Here is a 13,002-nt window from a genome sequence, read left to right as displayed (position 1 = left end):
ACTTTGAAAACCTAGTATCACTGGATCATGTTCAACAATTTTGCTGAATTAACTAACTACAAAGGTTTTTAAATTGGATTTTGAATAAATGTACAATTAATTGTTACAGTTTTGAATTTTACTGTTACTATCTTTATTCCGTCATGCAAACCTCCCAGTCACATGACTCCCCCAGCCATGCCCATCAAGCCACGCCCACAGAACCGGTCGTAAAAAAAATTGAATTCCACCACTGGGTGGGGGGCACTGAGGATCAGTTTGTAGCACCAAGGGGGCGGTGGACTGAAAAAGTTTGGGAACCACTGCATTAGACAAATGCTGTCAGGATTTAGTTGATAGACCTTTACAATTTTGACCCTTCCCCTAGGCAACCTATGTTGGGTTCTTATTTTAGGTGTCCCAAATTTTTCCATTAACCCACTTAGCTTTGCCTATTGCACTGCCCAAATAACCTATCAAGACTAACTACATGTTTAATATATATATATATATATAATATATATATTAACCTACATAATATTAATATTTCTTCCCCAGGTAGTGCAGTTATAGCTGTGTTATTCCTAAAAGAGAATTTTCGATCTCAAAATATATTGGGTAAGTACCATAAATCATTGCCAAATTATTACTTGATGTATTGCTTATTCTGAAAACATTAACTTTGCAAACTCAACATCTTTACTGTAATTAAGCACAATTTAAAAATTAATATAAATGAATGTTTCTGTCCCCTTTTTATACTATCTTAATCACTTACTAAAAGTATTTTAATAATGTTTTGCTGGTGAATCTTTGCAATAAGTTGAACTTTACTTACCATCCCCAGCAGTTTTATATTAATATAAATGGATTAATGTATAATTGATTAATAATTATTCCCTTCAAATATATTTATTCTTTTAGATAGATTAACAGTCCAATGTTATGTTTGGCACTGAAATTACAGCAGTCATTTGCAAATATAACATATTAAAGATAACTGAGGGCCTCAAACTTTATTACAATAATCCTTTTTGTAGCATCCTGTGTCACGGTATGGTATGCTGGCTTAACAGCCGCGGACAGGAAGCCATCACAGAGGGTTATGAGCATACCACAACAAATCATGGGCTGTCCCCTAGCCCCACTGGATGAAATCGCCCAGTCCCGCTGTCTCAGCAGAGTAGGAAAATCCTCAGGGACGATTCACACCCTGGACAGCGTTTCTTTATTCTCCTACCATCGGGCAGGAGATAAAGAAGCATAGCCAGCCAAACAAATAGGAAGGAAAATAGCTTTTATCCATGGGCTGTTAGGCTTTTAAATGCAACATAACATCACAATCAGGCTAATGTGATAGACTTGCAGGGGCAGTATGATGTGCAACAAGTATATATCAATGTAATATAATTGTGTGTGTGTGTGTGTGTGTATGTGTGTGTGTATACACAGATACACACAGATACACACACCATATTTTTCGGAGTATAAGACGCACCTTTTCCCTCCAAAAAAGAGGGTGAAAATCTGAGTGCATTTTATACACTGAATACAGCATTTCTGGTCTCACAAAACCCCGTCCCCTTTGCAATGGCCATGCATAGCCTTTAGGAAGCTTCCAGAGTGCTCCTGGGGGCTGGAGAGGGTGAAAAAGAGTGAAAAACGGGCTGTTTTTTGCTCATTTTTGCCTCCCCAGCCCCCAGGAGCATTCTACAAGCCTCCTAAAGGCTATTGCGTGCCCCTTTTTGACAAAAAATGGGCCCATTTTTGTGAAAAACGGGCCGTTTTTGGGAGGTCTGCAGAGTGCAAAAAACTTTTTTTTTAAATTTGCCTCTTCAAAATCTTGGTGCGTCTTATACTCCGGTATATCTTACACTCCGAAAAAATATGGTGTGTATGTGTGTGTGTGTGTGTGTTGGGCACACCTGGTGCTTTGACAAAACAATCATTCCCCTAGCTCAGCTGATAAGAGGAGAGTTTGTAGGTTAGAGGTTAATATAACTGCCTAACATATAAAAACAGCCCAAGTTCGAATCCCAGTTTCTTTTACTTTAGGGATTTACTGTAGGGATTTATTTTACTTATTCATTTATTGAGATGTATTCTGTGTTCTTGGGTGAGTTGCACCAAGGGAGGCAAATTCAATTTCATTGTACATATGTTGTGCATTGGCAATAAAGGGTTTGTTTGTTTGTTTGTTTGTCAATAAAAGATTGATTTGTTTATGTATTTAAGTGGGACATTCTGATTGATTTTCCTTCTTAGGAACAAATTTCAGAAGCTAATTGTGAAAAAAAGTTATCTTGTTTTCATCTGATTATGGTCGCCATTACGAATGGAGAATTTTCTGTCAGCTATCTGTGAAACATATACAGTATATGATTTATTCATAAGTTTTATGTCTTCATTACTTTGCTGATAAGTGAGCTAATTATTTTAAAAAGAATGGCTCATGTGGCTTGGGAAGTATGCCTATGTTCAAGATTTTTTTGCCCAATAAATAATACAGAGGCATGCCTATGAGAATTGAGCAAAACCAAGAAATAGTGTATTTTACACTCGCTACGGATAGTTGATGCCTAAAGAGTATGAGTCATAATGGCTGTGTGTAAAATTCTCCAGATTCACTGTAAGAAAATAACTGATATTAGGATGCTTGCAAAGAAAGCGTTGAAAGTACAATTGCTCTGCTTCTGTCTTTGAATGTCCCATTATGCTAAATAAAATCATCTCCTTTTGTGTTTTTCCCATTGGTATCTGAGTCTTTTCCCTTTTTCAACAAAAGTTGTTAAGAAGAACATGATGAAAATGGGACAAGGGGTATTCGAATTGATAATGCTAATCCTGAAAAACGGTGTGAACATGTCCCTTGGAGCCTCTCCAAAAAGTTGGTGTCAAATAGCAACTTGTCAAAGAGAAGGCCAAACATACAGGGAGTAACATTTTCGCTTATTTTAATGTTTCATAATGTTAGGTTTAATTTAAATTTAAATGTTGTCCAGTTCTATTACTTCCTTATTGCATCGAAGCTCCCTAGAAGCCTTTGCTTCTTGTGCTCCAGGTCCCTACTTTAGATACCTTCTACACAGTGGCTCAGTGGCTAAGACTCTGAGCTTGTCTATCAGAAAGGTTGGCAGTTCAGCGGTTCGAATCTCTAGTGCTGCGTAACAGAGTGAGCTCTCGTTACTTGTCCCAGCGTCTGCCAACCTAGCAGTTCGAAAGCATTAAAAAGTACAAAAATAGGAACCACCTTTGGTGGGAAGGTAACAGTGTTCCATGTGCTTTCAGAGTTTAGTCATGCCAGCCATATGACCTTGGAGACGTCTTCAACAGCACTGGCTCTTCGGCTTTGAAACAGAGATGAGCACTGCCCCCTAGAGTCGGAAATGATTAGCACATATATGCGAGGGGAACCTTTACCTTTACCCTACAGTATCTTATTGCTTCCTAATCTTGATTATGACCATGTTGGAAGCATCTGCTTGATTAGGCTGGAAAGTAGGATCCCTGGAGAAACTTTCATCAATATTCAACAAGGTTGGTCATAACTAAATGTTATTAGTCCTGGTAGTATTTCTGTTTATTATGCAGTTATAGTTAAGTATAACTTAATTATAATTATACATCTACATAGAATAAAATGGCAATTAATGTGATAACACATTACAATTGATGATCACTTCATGCAGGATTATAAAATTAGAAGCATCTAAACCATAAAGTCCAAGACATACATTAACATCTGTACATTTAAAATAACAGGCAAGAATTTATATTTTCATTGATTTTCAAAAAACTTCATGAAGGGGGTTCATGAAGGATAAATATTTTTAGTGCCTTTGTAACCTTTAAGGATCTGACTCCAAGGTCATCTTGGTTGGAGTCAATTCCAATTACCCAAAGGCAAGTAAGAAAAGACAACTGTGATGGAGCTGATCCAGATGGTAGAACTATATGAGCCTGACTGGTAATTATGTCAAGACTATAGGTTGAAAGACCAATAGTAGGTGAATTTTTTTGGATTAGTTTTGAGAAGCCACAACCACCCACCACTTCTTCCTCTTTAAACGAAACAAATTGTGTGCTTTTTCCTGCCCAAACTTACCATCTTCACATCTTGAAGTATTCCCCTTATGCACAAATTGCAAGAAATGACTTTGGACAAGCTGGTGCCCTCCAGGTGTTTTGGGGTTACAAGCAGGGATGAAATCCAGCAGGTTCTGACAGGTTCTGGAGAGCTGGTAACGGAAATTTTGAGTAGTTCAGAGAACTGGTAGCGGAAGTTTTGGGTAGTTCGGAGAACTGGTAGTGGAAATTTTGAGTAGTTTGGTGAACCAGCAAATGCCACCTCTGACTGGCCCCAGAGTGGGGTGGGAATGGAGATTTTGCACTATCCTTCCCCTGCCACTCCCACCAGGCCACACCATGTCCACCAAGCCACGCCCACAGAACTGGTATTTTAAAAAATTGAATTTCCACACAGGTTACAAGCCTCCCGGGTAATGCTGTGTTAGAGGAAGCTGGTTTTTGAGCTCCTATGCGAATAAACAAGCAGATAATACAACCTATGGAATAGCCTCTAGATTTTTGCACTAACCCTGGAATACGTAGTTGATTCCAGAGAATTTACAGGAATGTGCAGAGAATTTATTTTTCAGCTGATCAGGTTCCTCTTAGGTGCTTCTCATAGTTTGAAGCCACCATCTGCGCTGATTTATTTCTGTGAGTGTCTTTGCCACAGAGGTTTTTAACGATGTGGCTGCATTCCGTTAACATTAGCAATATCATGAGAAAGAGAATGAGTATTCGGAGGATTTGCGTAAGCACATAAATACTTTATAGAATTCTGCCATGCCTCTGCATTTTTCTCCCCCTTTCAAATAATCCCATTAATATTTCTGTAGAGACTTTTGTATCCCCAGATATTCTCCATGGATTGACTATGGAAGCAAAGGATTTTAAACTCAAAAGAAAAAAGATACATGTTTTTCTGGTTAAAGAAAACTTATTTAATGTTTACATATTGTTTACCAATAAAATCATGAAAAAATAAACAATAAACCTTTTAGGTCCTTTCTATTAACATTTACAAAATTGTTACATAATAATGATTTCCTCATTTTTTAAAAATATATTTATATTTATATATATGCTGGTTTTGTTGTATTAAAAAAGCCCAAGCCTGAAGATGGCACGTGAGATCTTGCTGAAACGTTGCCAAGACAATCTCAATCTTACATGGGAAAAGACCCAAATACACAAACATGTATGTATGTATGTATGTATGTATGTATGTATGTATGTATGTATGTATGTATGTATGTATTTGTGTTACAACCCCTGGTATGCTCAAATATGGGAGGGAGCCAATGGGAGGGTATGGCTAGCTAATGAGACCTAAATGGGTTGAAATAGATCTATACTAGTCTCCCTTTATTTATTTATCAGCACAAATACAACATTATATATATATATATATATATATATATATATATATATATATATATATATATATATATATATATATATATATATATATATATATATATATATATGAGCAAATATATATATATATATATTTGCTCATATAATATAGTACAGTCTTTATTGTCATTGTGCAAAATAAATACAACGAAATTGGTTTTAGCCTCACTGGTGCGATCACATGACAACAAATATAAACATAAATAGTGAAAAGAATTATCCCAATGCAAGTCATTAGGGGAAAAGAAAAAAGAAAGAAAAAGAAAAATTAGTCATACATTTCCCTGTGTGCGTGGAGTGATTGTGGTTGTGTTTAAGAGCCTGACAGCCCAAGGATGGAAACTATTTTTAAGACTACTTGCTTGGCTATGCTTTGATGTCTTCTGCCCGATTGTAGAAGTGCGAAGAGACACTGACTAGGGTGTGAATCATCTCTGAGTATCTTCCTTACTCTGCTAAAGCAGCGAGATCTGGCGATGTCATCCAATGGTATTAGAGCGCAACCAATGGTTTCTTGGGCCGAATTGATCACTCTCTGTAGTGCCTTCCTGTCCGCAGCTGTTAAACCGACATACCATACTGTAATGAAGTATGTGAGGACACATACGTATCAATTTAACATCTCATTTTGTTTATCTTCTTCAGGTTGCAAATTAATTTAGCAATTCAGTTATCTATTGGACAGATGTGTATTATCAGTTTTTTAAATGTTTTTTTTTGGTGTATTTTTAAAAATTCAGTAAAAGAAAAACATGTTTATTTAAATGTGTTTCAAGGTGGAACAGTGATGCTTGTGGGAATGTTTCTGTTGGTGACTTTTGCGCCTCACGTTATCCAAAAAGTCACAGCAAGGACGATACAGACCGATTTAGTTAGTTGGCAGTTCTTGGTTTATATGGTGAGTAGAACATTCTTAATTCAGTATATAGAAGCATGACCTGTAACCAATTTTTACACCGTACAGTAGTCTGTTCCTGTTCAGGTTTCTAGCCAGTTTTGCCCTTTTTCTTGATTATTTCACTCTGTTTCTCCTCCCCTCCCATTTCTGTCTCTCCCACCTGAGGGCCTTTGATTGCGGATGGGGCCATTTTGGATGGCTAAGGATTACTGTCCTCAAATGATACATGAAGGATAATTTGAGCATTCTGGTGAAGAGGCAAAAGTTGTTTCTCTTATAGCACGTTCTCTAGAATAAGGATGATGATACAAGCAGTCCTCGACTTACAACAGTTAGTGACCGTTCAAAATTACGACGACACTGAAAAAAGGGTCTTATGACTATTTTTCAAACTTAACGACCATCCCCATGGTCACATGATCAAAATTAAGATGCTTGGAAACTGAGTCATACTTATGAGGTTTGCAGTGCCCTGGGATTAGGTCGTCATCTTTTGCGACTTTCTAGCAAGCAAAGTCAATGGGGAACCCAGATTCACTTAACAATCGTGTTACTAACTTAACAATTGCAATGATTTACTTAAAAACTCTGTCAGGAAAGGTCATAAAATGAGGCAAAACTCTCTTCACAAATGCCTCTCTTAGCAACATACATTTTCGGCTCAATTGTGGTCGTAAGTTGAGGATGACCTGTATTTACCCACTTCAGCAGCTGTGGTATTCCCATTCCTTGGATGAGATAAAAATAATTTTGGAGTGCTTCTCTGTGAGAAACAATGCAGCTTTAAAAAAAGCTAGTCTATTTTCACCAAGATAGAACAAAAGATAAAGCTTAGCGTAACAACGATATTTATATTTTTGTGTAGATTTCATATTCCATAGATGACAATTTGCCAGACTAGTGGCAAATCATGTGACTAGTTATTTGAAATCCTCAAGAATTGAGAATAGTGAAAGACTCTTCAGACAAACCAATGAATTCCCAAATATTTATATTTTTAATTTGCATTTTGCTTAGAAAAAAACAAACTTATTTTATAGCTACCATGCTTCATGCCATAACTACCATGTGTTTCCAATCTCAAATTGGGGGGTGCAAGCTCTCCTGCTGATTTTCAGTAAGCTCAAATATGATGCCAGGTCTACAATAAGGGAACAAAGAAGCAAGTTACAGGAGCTACTTGTAAGTGCAAGTATGAAGTGCATAAAGACATTTGCAACACTTCTACCAATGCCAACTGTAGGTTCTGGTTTGATGATCTCTATGAATTACATTCATATGAGTAAAAATGTACCGTGATGAGTAGAATGATGGTTAAATCTGGAAAGGAGAAAGAGCATTTGTACAGGAGAGAGAAAGCAGATTCGTCTAATCAGTATTAAATATGATTAAAATATTTAATACAACAGGGAGCCAAAGTGTTCCATTCTTTTCTTGTTTCTTCAGAATTGTAAGTGAAAATTTGCCTTGTCAAAAATTTTCACCTTCTAGTCTTTAGACCAACCCAGGAAAGTTTAGACTTTGAGTTAGGAATCACAAATTCCAAGTCTTGAAGCTGAAGTAACCAAAGATTGTCTCTACCAAATTAAAGGTAAAAGTAAAGAATCCCCTCGCACGTATGTGCTAGTCGTTCATGACTCTAGGGGCCGGTGCTCATCTCTGTTTCAAAGCCGAAGAGCCAATGCTGTCTGAAGATGTCTCCGTGGTCATGTGTCATGTCTACAACTTCCACATGCATGGCCATCCTGGCTGAAACTTAAGGTGTTGGGTGACGTATAAATCCAGAGGGCACCAGATTTGGGAAGATGGTTCCACAGAGTATCTTTATAGCATTAGTGCTTTAAATCTGGAGTAACAGTCCTTGATTAGACAATTGGCTAATTCAGGCTTGCACCACTTAGCATACATCTGAAAAGTTGGGTAAACAACTCTTTTAAGAACAATGTCGATGGTTCTTTGTGCATGTGTAGAACAATTTACAGCGGACTGCGCACACGCAGTCACCAAAAATCAAAATGGCGGTGGCACAGCGGCGGTGAGGGAACCAGTTCGGGGGTGTGGCAGGCCTGGGTTGCTGCCGGTTCTGTGACCCAGGCCTGAATTCCACTACCGGTTCAGCCGAACCAGGCCAAATCAGGAGCAACCCACCTCTGGATTAAACACCAAAGGACATGGAGCACTGTTACCTTCCCCCAAAAGTGGTCTCTATTTTTCTACTTGCATTTTTTACGTGCTTTCGAACTGTTAGGTTGGCAGAAGCTGGGACAAGTAACAGGAATTCACTCCGTCACTTTTCACTAGGGATTCAAACCGCTGAACTGCTGACCTTTTGATTGACAAGCTCAGCATCTTAGTGTCTGAGCCACCTTCCCTACCAAATTTTATTGGTCCAATTACTACCAATTATTGATTTGTACCATATATATTTAAAGTATGAATCAAAATTATTTTAAGGCATTTATCATATGAACTGTTGTGTAAATGTTCTGCATCCTTCTGCAGAAAAGTAAAAGAGGGAACTTTTTCAACCATTGTTATTTGCAGAAGAGCAAAGCTTTCAGAGTCATTGAGCCATATTAAAATTAGAAAGAGTTGGGAGGAACTGGTAAGAGAATCTCCCTCATCTCCTTATAATGAAACATGGGAATGAATAATTGATAATTCAATTTCTGCAGTGCAAGTTTTTGCCCTCTATAGCAGGGGTTCCCAGCACCCAGTCTGTGGACCAGCACCGGTCTGCAACATGCTGGAAACCAGTAGGCACAAAAAAGCGAAGTCCCATCTGTGGGATGTAGGCAGCACACAAAGCCATGCCCCCCTCCTGTCCATGGAAAAGTCTCTCTCCATGGAATCAGTCCCTGGTGCCCAAAGGATTGGGGGCCACTGTTCTATAGCATAGAAGAAACATGGAGTCCAATCTTCATCTCTTTATCTCTCTATATAGCCATCAATCTATTATCTATTATCCTTCATCTAGTAGTTGTCCTATCTATATGCAATCTTTATCTATCTATGTATCCATCCATCCATCCATTTATCCATCTATCCATCCATCATCTCTTGTCTGTCTGTCTATCATCTATTTGCAAACTATTTCTCTATGTATCTTTCTATTTATCCATCCATTTATGATTTATTGACTATCATCTATATGTATAATCTTTATCCATCTCTCCATCCATCCATCATCTCTTGTCTGTCTGTCTCTCTATCAGCAATCTTTAACTCTCTACTTATCTATCCGGCCATCCATATATTATCTCTATCTATCTATCTATCTCTATATCTATCTATCTATCTATCTATCTATCTATCTATCTATCTATCTATCTATCTATCTATCATCTATCATAAATCTACCAAATTTATATGGCCACCCATGAAATAAAAAAGCAATTTGACATTGTACAACGATCTTCATTCATTGTGATTTGTGAAGGTGAGAGCATGATTTGTTTAGAAAAAAATGGTTCCAAGAAGAAATAACAGCAAGAATGGTGTCTTTCATATCTATAAGAGCTGAAAGGTGTACATGAAATCAGTCTTTGTTTAAAAGAAGGGAAAAAAGCTTTCCCTCCATGTCTATTATCTTGCTATGGGGGAAATTGCTTTGCAAGTATAATTTATATTTCTGTTGCCCCTGGGACAAACTGTATGAAGTTCAGCTGAAAAATTACTTGAGACCGGGGAGGCGAAAGAAAAATAGGGATTGCTTACCCGCTCATTTGTCATACTACAAATGGATTTTTGTATTAAAGTGGCACCAAATATATATAAATGAATCTCTCTCACATAGAGCCATATAAACCCTAAAAATACAGTTGTAAATGAAGTAAATTTATGTAATTGTAAGGTAAGGACAAGAGGGGAGAAGCAGCAGCTCTTTTATGAAAAATAGGACAGTGAATGATTATAGCTCTTGAGTTGATTCAGATTTTTCCTTTCTAAACACCAGTATTAAAATACACGTTGAAAACCCTAAAGCAAGAAGTGTCTCATGATGCTGATAGACCTAATCAATCTTTTTTAAAAGAGAAGACTACATGACTTACCGACAGAGGAGAATATTTGTAGCTCAGAATTGAACTGTGTGGTCTGTGGTGCAATCTGAGTGTGGCTGTTTCCTTGCAGACATTTCATTACCAAACTAGGTAATATCATCAGTTTACTAATGGTGATTTCATTACCTAGTTTGGTAATGAAATGTCTGGAAGAAAACAGCCACACTCAGACAGCATCAAGGATCCCATGTTCCTTGATTTGCATTTCACACATTAAGTTATCACATCTTAAGTTATCTTTGAAGTATGTACTTCTCAATGCAGTTTTTGGCTAAAAAGTCATATGCAAAAACATACTGTGGCAGTAAATCTAAATCTAAATTTTCATCCATATTTTGATTCTGGAAAATGGAATGAAACAGATTTATTGGCCATGTGAAACTCATCTGGATCAAAAGTAAACAAGTTGTCCATTAGAAGAAGTGTCAATTATTTTATTGGCTCTGGTTTGGAGCCATAGGTCAGAGCATGGAGACATTTAATGATTACCCATGTATTTTTCTTGCTTTGCACAATGCCCAAGAAAAAGAATCTTAACTTGAAGCACGGGTATAGATACAGATGTTTGCAGAATCATTTCCAGGTATCTCCAGGTAAAAGAATCAAGTGGCAAGAAAATATGCTTCTGAGATCTTAAAAGAGTTGTTTACCCAACTCTTCAGATTTATGCTAAATGGTGCAAGCCTGAATTAGCCAATTTTCTAATCAAGAACTGTTACTCCAGAATTACAGCACTAATGCTATAAATATATTCTGTAGATTCTACAGTGTAGAACCATCTTCCCAAATGCAGTGGCCTCTGGATTTATACTTCACCCAATACCTTAAGTTTCAGCCAGGATGGCCATGCATGTGGAAGCTGTAGACCAACATAGCTGGAGGAGATCAAATTGGTGAAAGCTGAAATTCGGTAGCTAATTCCAGAGCAATCTATGGTCCAGATGAAAACTACTTTCAATAGGAAAGTCATGCAGGTTGGGGTGTTGCCGTTAGCTGTGAGACTGCAGGTCTAGGTTATATGTAGTGTTAAGGCAGTCCCATCTGTGAAATGTCTTTCAAAGCAGCCTTTCCCTAGCATACGATTAAACCCTGCTGTATATTTTTCTTTTATGCAACCTTTTGACAAGTAGTTGGCTAGGCAATGATTGAAAGCCAGCGTATGGTTACAAATGCATTGCAGGTGTGTTGAGCTGAACTATAAGTTTATTCTATGTTTTTTAGAGCTTAAGAGGAAGGTAGCTGAATAATAGGAATGATGAATAAGATAGGCCATAGTTTTAAGAATCAAGTCTACAGCTTGCTTATACAGGAGTACTCTCATTGCACTTAGATTATATTTGGCTTTCTTTATTTCCTTTCCTAACCAAGATGATTGTGTACATTTATGGCTCAGTATTATTAAAGTTGGATGCCTTTGTTTGCCAGATTATTACAGCAAAACTCCCCTTCCCCCAGTTCTCCTGCCTTTGTTTAAATCTTTCAAGGCACGTGAAAGGGTAAGATAACATAGGAAGAATGGGAATTTATCTTTGCCTTTGGAAATGTTTATGGAGAATTGATAAATGTGGCAATGTTGCTCTTCTTATTCATCTTAAAAGAGGAAAGTGGATTGTGTTAAAGGTTTTGTTGAAAACTTTTCTTTTTTAACAATTGAAGCTTGCTATCTTTTTTCCTATTTTCAGACGGTGGAAATAGTAGCTTTCTGCATTCTTTTGTATTTCTACAAGAGGAAAGAAGCAAAGCACATTGTGGTTTTGTTAACAATAGTAGCGCTATTAGGTAAGAATGTGGTTCAGCTTGTGTTTTTTTTTGTTAAGTATATATACGATGGTATTTTCTCCACACATTTTGGTGGCTGGGGATAAATTAGTATGGAATCTCAGGGCAGATTAACACAGTTGAAAGGGGCCATTATAGGTCATCTAATCCAACCCTCTGCTCAAGCAGGAAACCCTACACCATTTCTGACAGATGGCAGTCCAATCTCTTCTTGAAAGCCTCCAGTGATGAAGCTTCCATAACTTCTGAAGGCAAGCTGTTCCATTGGTTGATTGTTCCCACTGTCAGAGAATTCCTCTTTATTTCTAGGTTGAATCTCTCCTTGGTCAGTTTCCCTCCATTATTCCATTATTTATTGGCCTTCAGGTGCTTTGGAAGCAGAACTAAGGTCCTGTACTTCGTTTCTCCTCCATGTTAGGATATAGAATCTTATATAAAAGCATTTAGAAATACACTTGTCCTCTACTTAACAAGCATTCATTTAGCAATTCTTCAAAGGTACAACAGAACAGCACTGAAAAGAAAATCTTACAGCCAGTCTTTGTACTTGCAGCATCTCTAAGATTGTATGGTCAAAACTTGGTTGCTTGTCAACCAGTATGTATTTATGACAGTTGGAGCATCTTGGAATTATATGGTTGCCATTCATGACTGTCCCAGCCAGATACCAATACAGTGGCGTAGCATGGGGGGTGCAGGGGGGGCCGGCCGCACCGGGTGCAACATCTGGGGGGGCGCCCTGACTCGCCCCGCGCCACCCTTTGCCGGACTGTGGCCACCTCTTTCCGCGCCCGGCTCGGC

At 37.8% G+C, this 13,002-nt stretch overlaps 2 protein-coding genes across 2 annotated transcripts in view; one reads left to right on the top strand and one right to left on the bottom strand.

Annotated features, from left to right (window-relative positions):
• The window catches only part of MATN2 (matrilin 2), a 205,077-nt gene that overhangs the window by 55,295 nt on the left and 136,780 nt on the right, over positions 1–13,002 (bottom strand). The gene's annotated exons all lie outside the window — the stretch shown is intronic.
• NIPAL2 (NIPA like domain containing 2) overlaps positions 1–13,002 on the top strand; it is a 44,653-nt gene that overhangs the window by 14,472 nt on the left and 17,179 nt on the right. The window contains exons 4-6 of the mRNA XM_081952163.1: positions 538–597; positions 6,240–6,361; positions 12,105–12,201. Coding sequence (XP_081808289.1) covers positions 538–597; positions 6,240–6,361; positions 12,105–12,201 — 279 coding nt within the window. The remainder of the gene's footprint in view (positions 1–537; positions 598–6,239; positions 6,362–12,104; positions 12,202–13,002) is intronic.

The sequence above is a fragment of the Natrix helvetica genome (assembly GCF_964273705.1).
Source record: "Natrix helvetica genome assembly, chromosome: 4".
Classification (NCBI taxonomy): domain Eukaryota; kingdom Metazoa; phylum Chordata; class Lepidosauria; order Squamata; family Natricidae; genus Natrix; species Natrix helvetica.
This window is presented reverse-complemented; position numbering and strand designations above follow the sequence as displayed.